Source organism: Apodemus sylvaticus, chromosome 7, assembly GCF_947179515.1.
Source record: "Apodemus sylvaticus chromosome 7, mApoSyl1.1, whole genome shotgun sequence".
In the NCBI taxonomy this organism is placed as follows: Eukaryota; Metazoa; Chordata; class Mammalia; order Rodentia; family Muridae; genus Apodemus; species Apodemus sylvaticus.
In genome coordinates this window covers 42,777,798-42,799,500 of record NC_067478.1, presented here as the reverse complement: position 1 = coordinate 42,799,500, position 21,703 = coordinate 42,777,798, and the positions used below count along the sequence as shown (strand labels likewise).

The 21,703-nt window shown below is 43.0% G+C and overlaps 1 protein-coding gene across 5 annotated transcripts; it reads left to right on the top strand.

Annotated features, from left to right (window-relative positions):
• Window positions 1-12,666: 12,666 nt before the first annotated feature.
• On the top strand, window positions 12,667-16,372 carry Tpbg (trophoblast glycoprotein). Of its 5 annotated transcripts, none has more exons than XM_052187715.1 (3): window positions 12,667-13,041; window positions 13,193-13,387; window positions 14,088-16,372. In XM_052187715.1, exon 3 carries the CDS (start codon window positions 14,416-14,418, stop codon window positions 15,694-15,696), a length of 1,281 nt encoding a protein of 426 aa, XP_052043675.1. In that variant the 5' UTR covers window positions 12,667-13,041; window positions 13,193-13,387; window positions 14,088-14,415; the 3' UTR covers window positions 15,697-16,372. The 5 variants fall into 5 exon arrangements, with proteins under 5 accessions (XP_052043675.1, XP_052043677.1, XP_052043678.1 ...); XM_052187717.1 differs by having other exon boundaries at window positions 13,193-13,402; XM_052187718.1 differs by lacking the exon at window positions 13,193-13,387.
• The last annotated feature ends 5,331 nt before the right edge of the window (window positions 16,373-21,703 follow it).

The window sequence follows — 21,703 nt, the reverse complement described above, 5'->3', positions numbered from 1 at the left end:
TGATATAATAGCATACCCAAGTGATCCAAAAAATTTTACCAGAAAACTTCTTCAGCTGATAAACAACTTCAGCAAAGTGACTGGATATAAAATTAACTTAAATAAATCAGCAGCCTTCCTTTATATAAATGATAAACAGATTGAAAAAATTAGGGAAACAACTCCCTTCACAATAGCCACAAATAATATATCTTGGGGTAACTTTAACCAAACAAGTGAAAGATCTGTATGACAATAATTTTAAGTCTCTCAAGAAAGAAAAGGAAGAAGATCTCAGAAAATGGAGATATCTCCCATTATCATGGATTAGCAGAATTACCATAGTAAAAATAGCCATCCTACCAAAGGCAATCTACAGATTCAATGCAATTCCCATCAAAATCTCAACACAATTCTTCAAAGACATGGAAAGAGCATCAGTGTTTTTTTTTTTTAATCCTTCACTGGACCCTGAATGTTATAATACCGAACTACCAGGCAACATTCACCCATTGGTGTGATAGTGGCAAAACTGTGGGAGAAACCAACTCCTCTCTGGATGGGAAGAGAGACCTGCTCCCCAGGGGGGGAATTCATGCCTGCAGCTATAAACATGGTCAAAAACCATGGAACGTCACAGTCATATTGGTATTGTTTTCTTAAAAGGTCACTTTGTCACACAGCCTTTTAAATATTTATGTTTATTTCCATAGTGTTGCACTGCTTCCAACTTTAGTCAGAGGAGCTTCTTATGGCAGCAGGATGCAATTAATGCAGAGACCCAACTCTTCAAAGTGCTGAGAAAAAGCACTCAGCTCTAAATGGGACAACTATATCAATGCCCAACTCAACCCAACCCTCGAGACTCAGCAAACACCTCAGAGTAGGAAACAGAATGTAAGGGACAGAGAAAGAGGAGGTGAGCTGAGGACGGCTGGCCTCTGCATGTTCTAAACTGTATACGATAGCTCACTTTACTTTTTGTTGATTTGCGATGCCAAATGTCTTCTAAAATTTATTATAATCATTTAAATAGGCCAGTTAAGGTTGTTATCATTAATTTTAGGAAGTATTTACATTTATTTTCTAGCTATCAGGAGAGTAATAAATTAAGAGTTCTATATCTAGATAAAGCCTGAAGTCTCCTGATTTCAGAGAAAAGTGAAGAACCCCCTGGCTCTATTAGAGCATTAGAAAGCTCTTCACTAGAGAAGAAATGCCCAAGTGATCGTGCATTCTTTCCCCCATTCTGTTAGATTTCATTAAATACTAGCCATAGCCTCCATTTAGAAAAATAATTAATTTAAAAAATATCTGATACACAGAAATAATTGAAAATCTTAGTATGTCATAAGGGGTTGAGGTGTACCTGGTCCCAGCTACTCAGAAGGCTAAGGCAGAAGTGTCATGTGAGTGTAGGAATTCAAGGCTAATCTGGGTAACATACCTGGCTCTTTATAAAAGAAAGGAATTAACTAAAGTGATAGGAAGGTATGTAGTCAAACACTTCTTTCCACTCTGTTCTCTCAACTGTTGGCAACAAACTTGTATTAGGGTTGTGTGTGTGTATGTGTGTGTGTGCGTACACACACACTCATTTCTTTTTTACGAGTGTGCAGACTGCTTTTCAACAATAATAGAACATTGCATATATTTAGTTTAACAATAATTCTCAGAGACTTTTCTACTACTCTAATAACTCTTTGGGGTAGGTGGCATCTATTATAGATTGGGTTAACAATCTCTTCTGTGCACCAAACCACGTTGGAACTCAGTGGTGTAGGACTCTTGGAACGCTGTGTCTATTATCTGGCTAAGAACTGGATGATGTGAGTTGGCTTAGATCAGCAAACTCTTAACCTGGACACAACCATGCTGGTGCTTCTGCAGAATGACTGCTGAGCTCTACTCTAGGCTGAGCTGAGCTGGACCAACTTACTTGAAGACAGGTTTTTTTTTTTCTTTTACTTCTTCCCAAGACCAGTGGAATAGTTGAACGTGTCATTCTCCTGGCAACAGATAACCACAAGAGTGAGCCAGCCCAATCCTAGCAAATCCTTTAAAGAAGCTGCCTGAATCACACCAAGACATCTTCTCAAATCACACACTGAAGGCATAGGGGACCATAGCTGGGTGTAGTGAAGAGGACACTGCCTGTTGACATGGGAAAAGGCTGCAGCTAAGGAGGGTCTGAAGGGGTGGGGCTGCCAATGCCACCACAAACACACTCCCTGTTCTACTCAAGGCCTCCACTCTCAGGATATATCCATCCTTCTACAATCACAAGTACTGCAGCAGTGACTGAGTACATATGTCATCTCCCACGCGTGTCACATATCCAAAGTATAAATCCTCGCTCGCGAAACTCTTGATTAAAGAATATGATATGAGCACTTCTAATTTTGATAGTGACTGCCAAAACCCTGCTTAGAGATGATTGACTGTGACAATTTATGTCCCTGTAACCAACGATGGAACTCTTATCATTTTAGAAAGTTTTTCCTACTTTCCCTATGAATATATTATCTTTGCATGACTCTGATTTCTACAATTCTTGCTACAAGTAAGACTGACAATCTTTTAATATCAAAAGCCATTTATATTTTCTTATTTGAACCCATCTGTTCATCTTTTGCCATTTTGTTCCTGTATTTTCTTTTTTTAGGGAGAAAAAAAATCCCCCACAAACAAAACAAAAATCTAATCGGCTGTGTAATTAAAAGAAATGGCTTAGCCCTGTAATTAATGAAGTGTGCATGAGCTCTAGAAACCACCTATATTTTAAAAATATTTTGTATTTATTCTTAGAAAATATCAGGAGTTGGAGAGATGGCTCAGAGGTTAAGAGCATTGACTGCTCTTCCAGAGGTCCTGAGTTCAAATCTCAGCAACCACATGGTGGCTCACAACTATCTGTAATGGGATCTGATGCCCTCTTCTGGGGTGTATGAAGACAGCAATAGTTTACTCATATAAATAAAATAATTAAATAGATCTTTAAAAAGAAAGAAGAAGAAGCCGGGTGGTGGTGGGGCACACCTGTAATCCCAGCACTCTGGGAGGCAGAGGCAGGCAGATTTCTGAGTTCGAGGCCAGCCTGGTCTACAGAGTGAGTTCCAGGACAGCCAGGGCTACACAGAGAAACCCTGTCTTGGAAAAACCAAGTCCAAAGAAAAAAGAAAAAAAGAAAGAAAAATATCATGCAGGCATGCAGTGCATCTTGGTCATATCCAATCCCTACCTCCTGCTTCCTCCGACTTGTCCAGACATTACTTAGCAACATATTCCCCTCCTGAATTTATGTATTTTTTTGAACCCAGTATATTCGACCAGTGTCAGCCATATGTGCATGGGTGAGAGCTTACCCACTGGGGCGTGGCAACTCACCAGTGGATACTCCCACTGAGGAAAGTGACTCTCCTTCAACGTCTATTAACAACCAGCAGCACCTCACCTAGAGGTGGGACTTTGGGGTCCCTTCCCTATTCATACTGGACTTTCAATTATCTTGGTTGTGTGAAGGGAACCACAGATGCTGTGAACTCATGTGTGTAACATCCATGTCATACACCAGATTTGAAAATGCTAATTCTATCTAAGGTAGGGAGACCTGAACGGCAATCTCTCCATTTGTGGTCATGCAAAATGGGTAAGAACAGATTAGCCAGTCTGGCAATTTTTGAACAAGTTAAAAATGAATCTGCCAAAGATTCCTTCTTTAAATTCCTTGTTATTTGTCAAGGATAAATAAAAAATGTTTGTTCATACAGAGATTTGAATGTAAATGTTGACCTTTGCCCTCTCTGTGATAGCTCCAGGTTAGAAGGATCCACCAAGAGGCCAAAAAGAAAGTCCTATATTCATGCTGTGGAATACTGTTCAGCAAGAAAAAAGAAAAAAAAATAAAGTACTGATTCTTCTAACAATAGGCATAATCTTCAGATTAAAAAAAAAACAGTAGAAGAATATGCCTACATTTTGATGCTTTTTGTGTGTTAGGGTCAAATCAGGGCCTCTAATATGCTAGGCACTTTCTGCTTCTAAGGTACAGCCCCGGACTTTTCTAAGACAGTTTAGAATTGCTTACCACAAAGCTTGGCCATCATGGATGAATTTTAGCATGACTGTGTATCCAGTGTTGATGGTTGCAAACTCAGTGAGAAGCATTTCAGTGTCTGCAAAACTGGACAGAGTTTTATGGACATGTGGTGCCCACACTCAAGGCAGACTGCATTAACAGCTCTCTGGTAACTGTCTACATGTAGAGCCCTGCCCCGTCATGAGCACGAACTGCTCATTGTCTGTGCCTATTGGTTTCAAACCATGTCAATACATGTTTCTTAGTAAATATCGCTGCATCAATATTTCTTCGCCAAAGCCTTGCTGGGGTTATAGTTCCCTCCAGCAGCTATTCTTAGAGTTCAGTAAACTCAACCCACACCATGTGCATTGCACATGACTTTCCTCCGCATAACTCACACTGTTCAGTCACAAGGCTTGACCCTAGATTGACCTCACTCTCCCTAGTTAATAGTCCTGAGCTAGTTCACTGCCATGAACATATGATACATTTATATTCCAAAACACAGAACACGCTTTGGTTTTTTGGCTGTTATATGGAAGATCCAAACTAAATCAGGTAAAATTCTCAATGTATCAGATCTGAGCTCTTCAGACAATCCTAGCACCATCATATTCATCAATGCACTTCAGCTTATGGAGTCAGATTTGCAGAATACATTAGACAGGCAGGGTTCATGTACTCAAACTTTGGCCCGAGTCTATGTACTGAAACTTCTGATGGACACATACTAGATTCCTGTCAGTGTGCCAGAATGAGAGAATTGCTCGCTTTGAGGTAGTTCTTTTTGGAAGGCAAAGTGGGGGGTATTAAAAAGCACATTAGTAAGTATTTGTTGACTATATTAGATAGAGTTGAAAGGAATTGAATTTGTATGGTCATTACAATTGCAATACTCCTCCCTAATACTGGGTTGGATTATTGTTTGGTTTTACCACCATCTTGGTCAAGAAGTAAAGAAATGGATGCTCCTTGGTATTGTCTTCCAAGCAAAATCAACTTGCATTAAAAACTGGGTATGAATATGAAGGCCAGCCAGATGGTTCTGCAGGTAAAGGGGGATTGATGCCAAGCCTCGGGACCTGAGCTCAATCCCCGGGGTCCACGTAGCAGAAGATAATAAGAAACTCCTGTTAGGTGTCCTCTGGCCTGCACTCTCATGAAGCGGCAAGCATTCACCAATAAACAAAAGCACCGCAAGGATCTTTAAATAAGTGGACATGAGGCAACATTACTAATTTAAACATTTGCCATGACTTGCTTTTCCAAGACAGTAATTTCAAGCTGGCAAGGCAGGTTCCCCCCCCCCCCGCCCCCCCCAAACAGGTAACTCCACTGGTTCCCCTCCTCAGTGGGAACTTTCCAGCTTCCCCACACTCAAGCTTCGCTCTTCAGTCTAGAACTGTTAGACTTCGTACTGTGCATCATTTAAAAAATACAGATATCCCTATAATATCCTATTTTAAAATTAAGCCTGTCTATATTCTCACATCCACAGGGAATAAATTATTGAGAGTTGAGGTCTACCTCTCAGACATCTGTACATGTTGTTTTCAGTTTTCTGAAACCAGTGTTTCTTTTTTACAACAAATGCCAAACAAAGCCACGTGTAGTAAATAAAAATGTACCTTCTCACTAAATTGTTAACATATATGACAATATATAAAAATTTATATATAGAAGATATAATTATTAATCAAATATTAAAAGATAGATAAAGAAAAAGTTTCTATGAGAACAACATGGAAAAGTTTGGGCATGAGCTTATCAGAGAGTTTAAGGAAACAGTAATTAAACCTCTACCCACTTATGAATAAGCTATGATTTAAGGGACATTGCATCACTATACGAGTGAATGCAGAAACCAACTTCTTTTATTTTATTTTAATTAATTATTTTATTTATTTACATCCCAAATGTTGCCCCATTTCCCTCCTTTGCCTCTCAGGGTGTATCCTGAGATACACCCTGCCCTGGGGTATCAAGTCCCTAAGGATTAGGTGAATCCTGAGCCAGACAAGGCAGCCCTCTGCTACATTTATGCCATGGGCCATGGACCAGCCTGTGTATGTTCTCTGGTTGGTGATTCAGTCTCTGAGAGCTCTCAGGGGTCCAGGTTAGTTGACACTGTTGTTCTTCCTAGGGGGTTGCCATCCCCTTCAGTTCCTTCAGTCCTTCCCGTAACTCTTCCATACTCCCTGACCTCAGTCCAATAGAAGCCAACGTCCTCACACAGCCTACACTTCACATTAAGGACCATCACACTGGCAGCAACTCCAGCTCCAGACAAGAGGAATGGACACAGGTGAGTTTTGCTGGCACTGTGCACTGAGCTGGTAGCCTGGCTCTCCACGGTAGTTTTGGTCAAGTTCCAGACTAAACAGCCTCTGTTCTTCTCTTGGAGAACAACAAAGCTTTCTTCCTGAAAATTCGGTGTGTGCTAAAATGATGCCATAGACGTTTGTTGTCTGAGTATGGAACAGATCTGATTCTAGGCTAAGTTTCAGAGGTTAATCTACAAGAATGCATAATTTGAAAGTCATTCAAGACCGAACAATCCTTCATCATAGGGAGTTTCTATCTAATTATGGGATCTCTAATATCCTTGGCCTCTTCTCGCCAAATGCCAGAAGCTCCCAATTACTGTTGACAACCAGAAAATGCTCCAGAAATATCTGAAATGCCCAGTGGAGGCAGTGCCTCTCTGTTGAAAGCCAAGCACCTGTATCATCTACTCCTCCACACACCACCCCAGTCTTTTACCTCAGCTTTTCTTTAAATTTTTTTTTAAATCTCCTCTCTCATTTGGGACCCAAATTCCTCTCTCTCCACTCTCAGACTTATCTGCTGAAAATTTCTTCTTCATGTGACCATGTCATTGCCTACCAAAATCTAATGCAACTCCCCAGGACTACAGGGTAAATCGATCCTTTGGAGGTCAGCCATATTTCATTTCCTGCTGGAAAGGAGCAGGGTTTGAGGCAGGGTCTGATGTAACTGAGGCTGGCTTCAAACTTGCTATGTAGCTCAGGAAGGCCTTGAAATCTTGATATCTCTGTTCCTACTTATCAAGTGCTAAAATTACAGGCATGTTCCCACATCTGGCTTGATCTGACCTATTTCAAATTGGATCTGAACATTTCCCTCCTATGTTTTCTGTACTCTTCCTCACACAGCATGCAGAATCGAGCGTCTCAACTCTTTAGAGCAAGCTCTAACTAATACTTGAAAGTGCACCTCAAGCATCACGACCTAGCAAATCGTCACATCACATCCACTATGTCCGAGCTTTGTACCAGATGTTAGTCTGCTCTCCCACCTGGCTGAGTTAACTGAGGGTAGGGATTTTAATCCCAAGGACCACATGAGTGGCAGGCAAAGGGTGAGGTCTTAAAGAATTTGTTGAACTAATGTTGAGTGACTGTGTTGGCTTCTCAAATATCTGCATAGAACTGTTTTCCTTTGCTTTCCACTGTTTTCTCATCCATGAAGAAACAACTATCCAACTTACTCATTCACTCCAGTCTGACACATCCCTTTACCTGATTCTTTAACGTGTGTTCCTCTTTCAATGAACTTGAAAACATCTTCATTATATTTCTTAATAGCTTCAACTCTACTTTTTACTGACTAGTGAGGATAAATCTCTCTTCTCTGACCCATTCTCTCTCTATCTTACATTTTATTTTAATCAGGTTGTCTCAAAAAATGAGATCACATTTCATTCTTCATAAAACAATTTGAAATCGGCTCACAAGAATATTCTTTTAATGGAGAATAATTTTATTCAGTTTTTCGAGATACATGTATGTTTTGCCTTTAAGTATGTCTGTGGACTACATGTGTGCAGTATTCTTGCATCCCAGAAGAGGGTGTTAACTCTCTAGTCCCCTGGGGCTAGAGTTACAGTTGGTTGTGAGCTGCCACGTAAGTGCTAAGGATTGACCAAGAGTCCTCTGGAAGAACAGCCAGTGCTCTTAATCACAGAGACCTCCCTCCCTCCTCCATTAATCACAGAGCTATCACTCCAGCCTCCATGAACAATTTTTAAAAGTTATTCTTCCACCCTCTCTTCATCTTTCTCTTTTTACTTCTTGTGTGCAAGTTGCCTTTGCTGTTTTACATGTTAGTTAATGGTTCTGTAACAGATTTGCTTGGTATTCAACACTTGATTTTGTTAGACTTTTTTTTTCAGACTAGACAGTGTTCCCTCCATCAGTTCCTTTGCTAATTTTAGGCAAAGACCAAAAGTAACTAGTTTTAAAGAACCTTGGTGTTTGTCCATGTTGAACCTCCAGGCTTCTCTCTGCTGGACACCACTTAAGGTTGTCAGAATCACTCCTTCCTTCCTTCCTTCCTTCCTTCCTTCCTTCCTTCCTTCCTTCCTTCCTTCCTTCCTTCCTTCTGTCCTTAATTTCCCTGCTGCCCCAAGATTTACATCAATATTTCAGTAATATTTTTTAAGTGACTTTCCTTTGGGTCATTAGAAGAAAAATGATTCCTGCAGTAATAATCTTCTACATAAATGTTAGCATAGGGCTCTTTTACTGGAGGCTATAACCTGACCTTGGGAAATATATTAAATTGATTTTGCAAGGGCATCAAGATCTTCCACTCCCCCTTTGAGGATGTACTCTGAAACCCTCTGTCCTGTTTCCCAGCATGTAAATAGCATTATGCACAAAAAATGTTCAAGCTGTCAAGAGTAGAGTAAGCATGATAATTTAGTATAATTAAATGCCTAAGACAATCAAAATAGAACTGATCCTGGGAAGTGTTTCTCACTTGTGGGAAACTTCTTTAAAAGTAGTTATCCATGTTGAAATCCTGCTGCTAAAAATCTGTAGTATAAGCCACGTATGGTGGCCCATACCTGCAGTCAAGCACTCGGGAGGCAGAGGCAGGAGGATAATAAAGTCAGTCTGGCTTACACAGGGTTTCTGGCCAGCCACGGCTTCACAGTAAGGTTTTTTTTTCTCTTAAAGGCAAAACCAGGTATAGCATAGTAGTCCACAATACACAAAAATTATTGTACAGTCTTAAGGAAGAAAGCAAGATGGGCAGATGGCCCAGCTGGTAAAGTGATTACCTTTCAAGCACACAGGTAAGTTTTCATGTGAGAATATTTCAATTCTCACATTACTCAGTAAGGGTTTGTAATCCTTGCACTGGCGGTACAGAGACTTAGATTACTGGAATTTGTTAGCCTGCCGGACCAGTCTACTTGGTCTGCGGGCTGGGGAGAGACTTTGTAATGAACAGCAAACACTCTGTGTTCCATATGTATACTCGCACGCATGTGAATATCTGTCTGCACATACATGCACCCCCTACAAAACTATGCATATATGCACACGCACCAAAAGCATATATATATGGACATAATATATTCTTAAATGAAGAAAGATTGTAAATAATACATATGATACACACACACACACACACACACACACATGATCCTATCGGAGAAGAAATAGAATTAATAGAATGCAAAGGGGCTCAGTAAAGTATTTGCAGTATGTGATGACTAATATTGCCACCTAACAATATCTGGAATCACCTAGGAGACGAGTCTTTGAACACACCCATGAAAGATTTGGATTTGGTTAAGTCAGGTGGGCAGATGCACCTTAACTATGGATGGCATAATTCTATATGCTGGGGTTATGGAGGGGTAAAATGGAGAAAACAAGCTAAATCTGAGCATTTCTGGCTCTGTGCTCCCTGAGTGTGAACACAGTTTGTTCACCTGCCTTAATCTCCCTCTGCCAAGACTCCCCCCTCTACCCAACTCCCCCCCAACACCCTTGGACTGTTAGCTAAAACAAATCCTCTCTCCTTCAAACTGTGTGTTACAGAGTTCTATCACAGCAACAGAAAGAATGACTAAGAAATGGGTGAGAGGTCACTGCTGTGATAAACTGGCTCCCTTGGTCCTCAGGCCTGGTTCGTAAAAGGAATGTTTTAAGAGTTTGAAACTTTAGGCTAGACAATCCCTCAGATTTTGAAGGCATAGCTTAATGGTCTATTCTAACATGAACTTAGAAAACAAGCATGCTTAGAGGTTTGGCCTACAGAGGTTTCAGAAGGAAACAGTGCCACTCAAGAACTAGGCTAGAGGCATTTTCTTGTTACATTCTGCCAAAGAACCTGGTCAAATTCTGCATGTTCCTTAAGACCTTGTGCAATGGTGAATTAATATCATGAACCAATTTGTTCAGCAGAGAGAATTCCAAGACAGCATATTCTCCAGCTGTGGTGGGTCTGCTGCTGGAGAATTTTATGCAGATCTACGGAGAGAGGGAGTGAACAAAAAGAATGAATCTCAAATGGGATCTCAGGCTTGAGGATTTTAGACAGAGCTGGCATTGTTAAAAGACTCTACAGCCTTCTGAAGCTGGACCGAATCTGATTTTGCATTATGGGATACCCGTGAGCCCATGCAGCTAAGAGGAAGAAGGTTCAGGTTTAAAGGTAATGTGTTTGGGTGTCAAAGGGTGGAGATGTGATGATTTATATCCACTTAACGGGGCTCTAGAATCAACTAGAATCAACTAAAAAGACAAGACTCTGTACAGTTCTGAGAGGGCTTGTCTAGATTAGGTTAATTAAAGTGGGAAGGCCCGAGTGCACTGTGGGTAACCACAGTGTTGAGTTTTCAACTGAAATTAAGTTAATGCTGTGTTGTTCTTTCATTTCTTAAATATTCTGCTTTATGGAGACCCTTGCTCACCCTGAACTGAATCTTACTCTGCCAAGACTTCCCCCTCCCCCCACACACCCTTGGACTATCACTAAAATGGTTATGCCAGTAAATCATAATTGATAACTGGAAGGAGAATAATTAAAGAGAGAATGACGACAGAAAGTTTCCATGAGTGCATCTCAATTCTCCTAGACATGTTTGGAACTGTACTTGTGGCTCCACTTGACAGATTTAGTATCAGAAATATACAGCGGCCCCCATGTAAGTGTTGGAGCTATAAATACCTCTGTTTCTCGTTCTAAGTAGTTGCTAACTGCATGGGAAAGTTGAAAGACACTCAGGTGTGCTGCTTATTTGGCTACCTCAGGCTTGCCGGAATGATGTCATTGTCACCATAAAGCTCACATGGGAAAACCATGCAATTGGGTTACAAAATAAAGATTTCATGTTTTAAGTAAGTCTGTAACTGTGTGTGTGTGTGTGTGTGTGTGTGTGTGTTGGATGCACTCATAGCCACCCTTGGCTGCAGGCTGAACAGATCCTAAGATTCAGACTTTGTACAAATCACTTCACCTGGCCTAGATGTGGAATGGGAAGACATGAAAAACAGGTAGGTTGGTTTGGTTCTGTCTCTACCTTCCACTGGGCATCGTTCTATACTGTCCTGCCAGCTTTCTCATGGGTAAACCTGGGGAGATTTATCTTGGTTGTGATATGCAGAATAAACTGGGTACTTGTTATCAAGTGGCATGACTAGGCAAGCAGAAAACATTTGACCCTAGGCATACTAGCTCACAGCCTTTTTTGTTTGTTGTTTGTTTGTTTGGAAACCTGAACAGGAAGGACTCAGGATGATAGACTCAATGCTACAGTGTATCTTACCTCTGAGGTATGTTGACGATCAGATGTGAATACTTGATTTTTTCTAAATGCTCAAAATCCAGAGCACAAGAGCACTTGCTCTTTTGAAGACCACGCCAGAAAATCAGAAAAATTCTTCCCGTGTCATTTACTTTACTACAAAAGTAGGCAGTAAAATTGCCCTTTTCGGCAGCGTATAGTCTTATGCGTTTTTTAGCACGTGTATGGGTTTATATAACCATCGTCATGACTGCCATACATATAACTTCAGCTTCTGAGTCGGGCTTTTTTCCCTCAAAGCTTTTCACATTTATACTGCAAAAACACTTTTAAAAATAAGAGAAAGGGATTTAGATAAATGTGCTGAAGATGCAAATTAATGAAACTGTCTTTTTGCACAAATCTCTGCAGTCTCCAGGCTCTGCAGCTTTCTTCCTGGGCCATTTTGGCTGATGTTTGTGTCGACTGTCTTTCCACAGAAAGAATCAGCTGTAGATTCAGAATTGGACGGCCAGAGTCATGATGCACGCTGCGGGGACAGTCCCCAGCACCGTTAATTTCATACTTTTATACTGGGTCTTCTTTTCCCCAGCCTTGTTTCTCCTATCATTTTCTCTCTAAAGTGAAATAGTATCTAATAACCCACACCTTTTAATTCAGGGAAAATTATTTGACTGAGGAAAAGAAGATAAAAGAATTTTTGAGAGAGAGCACTGAGAGGGCATTCCGTTTGGAACTCCAACTCTCCCAGACTTAATGACATTGGTCCTATAAGCATTCCAGTCCTTTCCTTAATCAATCATCCAGCGCCTGCCAGCGCCCCCTGGGAGACAGACTTTGGGACAAACTTCTTTCCCAGGTCAGCCCGCCCACTCCCGCCGCGAGCGCTCCCTGCGTAAGTGACTTGTGCTGACACAAAGCACCGCGTCTGGTGGAGGGAGCTTTCCGGGTGACTCACGTCTTTGCAATTTGCTTTTGTTTCTGGGGTGTTTTAGCTGCAGCTTTCTTCCCTCTGGTTTTAATTTTGAGAGGAGGAGAAAAAAAAAACCACACACCCATAATGAATCAAGAATGAGTGTCCTTCCCAGTAACCCTCCCCCACTTTAAAGTTGACTGTCTTTTACAAGTTTGATAACTACCCAGGACGTGCGGGGGTGGCACAGGTAGGAGAGCATTAACTAACTACCTCTCCATCTGAAGTTGCCAGCCAAACCGAGCCACGCGAGAGGAGACTTTCTGAATCTCCCTCACAACCCCGGCGTTTGCCGCGGCGGATGTAACCTGTGCAGCTCCTTCCTTCTACCGCCGCTTTGCGTTGCTGTGGCTCACGCTTAAACCCATCTCCTCCCTGCCAGCGGTGCCTGAAGCAGCGTGAATTCCGAGAGATCCGCCAGCGGTTTTGTTTCGGTCCGAGGTAAATACGCTATGCAAAATACGGAACCACCAAAGGATGCTGGGGAGGGGGAACAGAAGGGGAATCCCTCACCTTCCCGGGGCGCGATGGTCTTTTATCTCCGCCTGGGGGAGTCGCCCAGCCTAGGTTCCCCTCGTGTCTCTCCTTAAAGCCCCTACCTAGGGCAGCGGAGGTGGGCAGCGCGGCGGCGATCTCTCCTGCAGCCCCGGCCCTCCCCCGCCCCCCGGCTTGGTTTTTCCCAGCGGTGGAGGTTGGGCCAGGGGCTGGGGTGAGAGCAGAGTCGGCGCCCGCTGCAGGAGCCGGGAAGGCGCGTGGACTCGGGTGGCCCTCAGAGTTGGCTTTGCAGGTACGGGGCATGGAGGTGAGCAGTGGGGACCGAGCGGCCGGGTTTGGAGCCTGGAGGCGGGACCGGGGCTCCTTTCTATACTAGGGCGTGAGGAGAGCGGGGGTCCTGGCTGCCACTCCTCCCACGGTCCCAGGACCGCTTTGTTGGCTGGTTCCCTCCGTTTTTCTGGAGACGCCTGGACCCTCTCGAGATCGGGGAGCTGGAGGGCTATGAACTGGGGAGCCGAGAGTAGGCGACAGCTGTACGGCTCTGCTCTCCGTTCCCCTCTAATCCAAGGAGGTACAAAAAAAGAGCTCGAAAGAGTCCCGTAACCCGAAACTTCGCTCTCATCCCAACCTGGGAGGGGAGGAGCGGCGGGGGCGGGGACCCCGGAAGGCAGGTGGTCGGCGGGGGCGGTGGGAGCAGGAATCCGGAAAAGGGAGAAGTTTGCTCGCTGGACACCGCGGGATCTGCGTGAAGTTCGAAGCGGGAGGAGGGCAATCCGGGCAAGAGCCAGGCGGGAGGTGGCTCGGGTACTGATGGTGTGGGCCCGGAAGAGGCAGGCTTAGCGCTTGGGAATGGGGACCGCGTCCCTCGGGGAGGGGAAGGGGAGGACACACACAGAAGCTTGGGCCGGGTGGCTAGTGTGGTGGCAACTTGGCTAGTACTCGGGCAGCTGCGGTCGTCACTGCTCCTCATGTTTCTCTCCCGGTTGTCCCAGGTCGCTCATCCGATCCTGCCCTGAGAGAGGCGCCAACAAAGGAGTCGAGGAGGTGCCACCCACCCCAGCTGCGGTGGGAGGAGGAGCGCCAAGGCCGGTGTCCCGACCCGCCGTGCGTACTCACTGGAGGGAAGGGCGGGGTGCCGCTCCGGGAGGGGGACGCCCGGTGGCCCGGGGTTAGCCAAGTTCCAGCTTTGGCGTCCCCTCCTTGGCTCCCACGCGAGGAAAGTTTGCCATCGACGCTTGCGGCCGGCTCGCGCCCGCCGGGCCCAGGCGGTCGAGTCTTCGGAGTGGGCGCCGTCCCAGCTCCGGGGAACCGCGAGCCGCGATGCCTGGGGCGGGCTCCCGGGGCCCCGCCGCTGGGGACGGACGGCTGCGGTTGGCAAGGCTGGCGCTCGTGTTGCTGGGTTGGGTCTCCGCGTCGGCCCCCAGCTCTTCGGTACCCTCGTCTTCCACCTCCCCGGCAGCCTTCCTGGCCTCGGGGTCTGCGCAGCCTCCACCAGCCGAGCGATGCCCGGCGGCGTGCGAGTGCTCCGAGGCGGCGCGCACGGTTAAGTGCGTGAACCGCAACCTGCTGGAGGTGCCGGCGGACCTGCCGCCTTACGTGCGCAACCTTTTCCTCACCGGCAACCAGATGACCGTGCTCCCGGCGGGCGCCTTCGCCCGCCAGCCTCCGCTCGCTGACCTAGAGGCGCTCAACCTCAGCAGCAACCACCTGAAGGAGGTGTGTGCAGGTGCCTTCGAGCATCTGCCCGGCCTGCGTCGGCTGGACCTCAGCCACAACCCTCTCACCAACCTCAGCGCCTTCGCCTTTGCGGGCAGCAACGCCAGCGTCTCGGCCCCCAGCCCCCTGGTGGAGCTGATCTTGAACCACATCGTGCCCCCTGAGGATCAGAGGCAGAACGGGAGCTTTGAGGGCATGGTGGCCTTCGAGGGCATGGTGGCAGCTGCCCTGCGCTCAGGCCTTGCACTTCGAGGGCTGCGTCACCTGGAGATGGCCAGCAATCACTTTCTTTACCTGCCCCGGGACTTTTTGGCCCAACTGCCGAGTCTCAGACACCTGGACCTCAGGAACAACTCCCTCGTGAGCCTGACCTATGCATCCTTCCGCAACCTGACACACCTGGAAAGCCTCCACTTGGAGGACAACGCCCTAAAGGTCCTTCACAACTCCACCTTGGCTGAGTGGCAAGGCCTGGCTCGTGTCAGGGTGTTCCTGGACAACAATCCCTGGGTTTGCGACTGCTACCTGGCTGACATGGTGGCTTGGCTTAAAGAGACGGAGGTGGTGCCGGATAAAGCCAGGCTTACCTGCGCATTCCCGGAAAAAATGAGAAATCGTGGCCTCTTGGACCTCAACAGCTCTGACTTGGACTGTGACGCTATCCTTCCCCAATCCCTACAGACTTCCTATGTCTTCCTAGGTATTGTCTTAGCTCTGATAGGCGCTATTTTCCTCCTCGTTTTGTATTTGAACCGTAAAGGCATAAAAAAGTGGATGCATAACATCAGAGATGCCTGCAGGGATCACATGGAAGGGTATCATTATAGATACGAAATCAATGCGGACCCCAGATTAACAAATCTCAGTTCCAACTCGGATGTCTGAGAAACAGGACTGGTCAAGGAGGACTCTGCATGAGGTGTAGACTTAAGGTTTTTTTCCCCCTTTACTAGACTTGCTCCACTTCCGCCCCCCACCATAGACACCACTGACTTTGATTCTCTTTATGTAAGGTCCTTGGTGTGTTCTGTTAACGGAAGGACATGAACAACTGTGCACGTGTTTATTTACCTTTTCCCTGTCGGTACTCCTCGATGCCTGCGGAGGGATTTTTTTTTCTCTCTCAAGTCGCAGCATGGACACGGACTCTCTTAGTTCAGTTCAAGGTGTAGCACAGATAACATTCAATGGAAGCTGCCTCAGGTTTTTTTGTTTGTTTGTTTGTTTTTGAGAAAAGTACTTTATTCATAAATATGAGTTTCATCCTCATCTACCTACATGATGGAGGAAATAGTGCATCCCCAAACTGCCTGCAGAGTATAGCAAGCTCTTACATAGAACTTTGTAGTACACAGGAGCACCTGCATCCAAGAGCATGTGTACATTTTACTGTTCTGCATATTAAAAATAATTGCAACTTGAGATAACTTCTTTGACAAACTAAATTCCTTTTTGATTGCAGTTTATAGGAAACTGACCTGAGGTTTTTCGGTGTTTTTTTTATAAACTGCATTGAGATCCAACAGATTGGATTGTTATAAAAAAATCAATAAAAGAGTCTCAAAAGAAGCATGTTGTGTACAAGTTTGGTATTTTGAAGAGAAGGATTAAGGGCAATGGTATTGAACAGTCTGGGTTCAGATAATAATGAAGTTATTAGTTTGCAGAGCTGAGAATCAGCCTGGAGTATGTCTTCATATAAATAGACTGGAGATAATTCTGAAATGCTGGATTCCTTTAAGCTTAAGTGGAATTAGAGTTATTTATAGGGCCAGAATATTAGAGATCCCCAAGCTAACAGTGTTTATTATGCGTTATTTAAAAGAGCATTGGGAGGTTGGTACTAGTGAAGAGTTCTTTATGTTAAACGTGTCACAGCTGCCACCTTGTCTAGACTAACCTAGTTGCTAAGACAGAATCATTAGCCAAACTGACTGATGCTGCTCCATAGGATTTTAGAGCCAAGTGTGAGTCATGTGGTGGCAAAAAAAAGTGAAAATAAAATACCTTAAAACATTTTGAAATAAAATATCTTAAAACAAATTAAGAACAATATTTTCAGAGATTATAAATTGGAGTTCAGAGAGCCTTGCTTGAGAATCTGCTTTTAAATTTTCAAAGTGGAACATTGTGTTTTTTGGAGTTATCATGACTGCATTTAAGATTAAGGAAATAACCAGAGATAAATACTTGTATCTAGAAACAAGTATTATAAGTATTTATTAGATTCTCATATTCAGTATTTAAGAATTTGAGGGCTTTTTAAAGAAGGCTCCTCTGCTCTGAGCACCGTGTATACCTCCATAGGGAATAAATCGTATTTAGGTATAAATTAAAGCAATTCCTTATTAATATTCTTGTCACCCTATACTCTTGCCTCTATTCCTTAACCCCCCTGCCATCACCTGCCACTTACAGTAAACAGTAAATATCATTACACCAGGCCATTGATTGAAGGAACTTAAATTTAGCCGTTACTTCAAATAGGAGGACACTGGCATCAAACATTAAGACTTGTTTTCATTTTACGTGATTCATATCTACATTGCTTTACATTTGAAATAAAACTTAGGCTCTGCTAACTTTATAAATAAAGTAGCTCTTAAGTTATGAAGCTCTTTGCAGATTACTGGATTCAGGAGTCCTCAAACATGAGTGGGTGTGTTCATTATTTAGAATTGGTATAGACTATATATAGTCTAGTATGAATAGGGGGGCTTTACGATCTTACAGTCTATGTACATTGCTTTGTGAAATAGTATTCACTATTTTGGGTGGTATTTCTAGTCCAATAATTACTTGAGTAAAGGCTAAATATTAGATACTTAGTGTTTCATTGAACATGCTGACTATGAGGAATTTATAAACTGGCTGCCATTATTTTCAAAGAATAATGAAGGTACAAGCCTGTCAAAAATAGTAAAAATATCTCACATATAATAGGAATATGCTATTGATGACTGAATAGGATGTATAGATATTATACAGTAATCGATGAGACTGCTTTTGAACTATTTCTTGGCCACCTGATAATCGAGCAGTTAAAATTGGAGCATTCTTAAAGATTCAGAAACTTTGTAGGCTCATTGTTTTTTTTTTTTATTTTTATTATGTTTGTTTGTTTTTATATCAACTCCCAAACCAGTGATGACTATGAGGGACCAAAGATGGTCTCTTGCAGGCTAGGAGATGGCTGTTTTAAGGTTGTCGTTGCCCCCACCCCCGCTGTCTTGCTCTTCTGCATGGACCCGCTGAAGTGCTCAATCTTTATTTTGTGCTGTCACAGCTCCACACAAGTGTTGTAAGTTCCTTGGAAGACAGGCGCTTGTGTAATAAGCACAGTAAGCACGTGGGAGTGATAGACGACGTGAAATATAAACAACAGTGACTATTTAAACAATTAGACTGGCTGCAAATACTGTTCTTTACCATTATACCTGTTCTTAGAGACCTAGGAAGTTCCATTTTAAAAGTAAATTTTGGTTGCTTTTATACTTTATTGCAGAGGTTAAATATTCAGGTCAGACATTCTTTGTCTTTAACAGATTTCATTTGAAGAAAGTTAGAGAAATACATTTTTATCTCCTCATTTGAAAAACTATTCAAAAATCTAATACATTTCTAGGTAGGAAAGTTTTTAGGACAGTGCAGCTGTTTGCCCCCACATCCAGTGACACTCACTCTGCAACATTAATTCTAAATGCAGTGCACTGGCCATCTATAAGGTTTCTCCAAGAAAACATTGAAACATTTGATGGATTAATTTTCATTTTAATGAAGAAAAGATGAATGGGAAGGCTGGGTCACACATGAGCGACGCACAGCTAGTAAGTTCTCATGAAACATCACGATTGGCAATGCATGTGACTTAATGCTCACTGCAGTACTGAACTGAACGCCCCTTACTCCTGCTCCATCTTTTAAATGTGGCAGTGACACCAGGCACCCAATCCATGGCTTTCTTCCTGAGGCATTGTCTCTGTTCAGCCCCCTTGGGCCTGGAGTTCTAAAGCTGCGCGTGCTTAGTTGAAGACCTTAGAGGCGTTGCTGCTCAGATTGCTGGAGTTCATCTCCCACGTCACGTCTGCTTTCCATCTTGACTTCTCCAAAGTCTTCAGTGACAGATATCAGGAAGATGTGCAAGGCTGAGAGCTAACACATACTTTCTTCCTGCCCCGAAATCCCTTCAGCCATTCAGCCTCCAGAGCAGCATCAGGAAGACAGACTGTCTTAGATCAGGTTGGGGAGAAAAGGGAGCAAATTCTGTTTGTGGTTAACATATGAAACCTCTTCACTAATTCCTCTTTAGAAGGTTTTAGCAGGACTTGTGTCAGAAACCGGCAGTATAAGAAATCCCGCGCTGTCCTGTGCTTCTGTCTTCTTTCAGATGGGGCAAATGCCTCCATGAAAAGTGGCTCCTTGAAGGTTCCGTACTATTACCTTTTCATCTTCTTGGAGACTGGATTCAAAAAGGCAAGCTCTTCCATGAAATTTTGGGTTTTGCCTTAGAACATTTTAGAGATTCTGTCATTGTCATGGGTTTAAAAAAAAAAAAACCCTAGATTTAAAACTGCTTAAGATATGGTTTATATATTCACAGGTGCATAAATTCTTAGTGTGTCACACTCAAAAAGGCTGTCAGGCATGTTAGGCAAGTGTTACATTCTACAGATGAGAAAAATGATGATTATGACTTTCATGGCATTCATTCTAGACACCGGGATTCGAAGCTACCCATCTCCCACCCTGATTGGCAGATGACAGTATTGCTAATTGCCTATCTTGGAAATTCCATGCCTAATTTTTAAAAGGACAATTTCTTGGGTGCATTTGAGTGAGTGTTCCAATCTCCTTCAGATTTCACTTTGTGATTAGTAACAGGTACTAATGTCCAGGTCCATGCTTCAGAATGCCATGCCTCAGGTCCCTGGACATATGCCAATGTTTTTGAAATATTTTACTGATGGTTGTTACTACATGTCTCTATCTATAGCATGATAGGAAATAGTTTTATAATTAAATTATTTATAAATTATACAAAATAATGGTTTGTATCCAGCATTTTAATATATTCTGCTTCACTCCCATGCTAGGAAATAGTTTGGAAACTCCCTGGTGATACATGGGTTGGAAGGATAGAGACTCTGGAATGCTGGCTAATGTGTATAATTCTTTCTTGAAGAGGAATTACTTTAGCTGGTGAGGAATGAAACAAATTAGGCCAAGTTCATGGCCACCCAGTTGGTCACCTGGTCACATGGTTTTGCATGATCGTGGCCTGCTGGTCTGCCTGTGCTTAGGTCAGGGGCCAGAACCAATCAGGGAAGCTTCGGCAATGCAAAGCATTGCCACTTGAATAAATCCATGTGCTGACAGGCTGGGGCCAACTCTGCTGCTGCACAGGCTGGCTGGCTCTGCATGCAGCCCCACTGACAAGAACTCGAGTTGTCTCCCCTTGTGGTATGCATGCCACAGACTGTAAAAGGTTTGCCACTTACATGGATTCTGAGAAGACTGGAACTTTTTGAATTTAACCTGTAGGAAATTGGGTTTGCTCTATTATCTAATATAAAAATGTGCCTTAAGTTAATGCTGCTATGTTACAAACTTACATGTAACTTTCTATTAAATATGCTTTCATATTTAGCCAACATTTTATGTTAATAAGGCCTACTTAAGATTCAGTTTAATTTGGTTAATGTCAGAAAACACTTGTCAAGGAAGCAAGAACTTCAAATATGACCAACGATAAGACATTTTGGGGGAAAGTACATATTTAATACATGCATTTTAAGGATCTAATCAAGATACAAATTTTTATTGAGACCTTGTACGCTTTTTCCACATAGTACTGGCTTTACTACTTTTTGGTTGACTTCTCCAATGATAGCTGTGATATATGATATTTCAAGGTCACTACTTGTACTCAGGGGAAGTAGACTGACTAGCTCTGCCTTTAGGCAGGTCAGTTTGTAAGCATGTCCTTCCTGGGTGGTTTCCTTCAGTGTCTGAGTGTATTGTCAGTAAGCTTCAAAGACTTGGCTTTTCAATCAGACGTTCTGTGATCATTCACATAGCTCCAGAACATGGCTACAGAGCATTTAAAATACATAGTTAAGTTGCCTTATACTTTATAATAATTTAATACATAATATAATATTTATAATATAAATTTATATTTATAATATAAATATAAAGTATAATGATTTAATGTAAATAAAATATAATTTATACATATTTAAAACTCCAGGGGTCAGGGATCCACAGTGTTTTATCCTGTCATCAAGGGGAAAAAAGTCTTCATATTGAGATAAACTGCTTTTTCTTCATGTCACATTTACATATGTGCTTTACATGTGAATTACATGTCATCATGGTCTTTATCCTTAAAGTGTTTTAGTAGCTGGCTTTAGAATACTTCATCTCATACAGAGGATATGCTTGTGGCTTTGGGAATCCTCTCATGAGTTTTGTTCTGACTGCCTGCATTTCAGCTTTTGGCATTTTTCTCCCTAATGCACTGCTCGAAGGAGAGTCTAGACCTTTATCCAAACCCCGAAAGTAATGTTGAAGTCGATTTAAAAAGTACAGAGTTCACTGTTTTGCCATAAGCATTTTTATATCTAACTTTACAGAGCAATAAAATATTTGTGGACAGGATTTTGAAGAATAAGAAAATGAACTAGTTGCAGTTTTAAACCTGCGAATGTTTGTTTTCTCCATGATAGCACACATTTAGTAGGTAAATTAGCTTAGACTAAGACAGAGGAAAGGAAAGGAGGGATGTGGAAGGGAGGCAGAGAGGAGGTATGAAGAAGCAAAGTTAATTGGACCTTTCCATGCTAGGATGGAAATTTCAAGGCAAGCTGTGCCCTTCCTTGTCTACTCTCTG

What these genes read in the sequence shown, in the direction of transcription:
- Tpbg (XM_052187718.1), top strand. Translation starts at nt 14,416, where the DNA reads ATGCCTGGGGCGGGCTCCCGGGGCCCCGCCGCTGGGGACGGACGGCTG.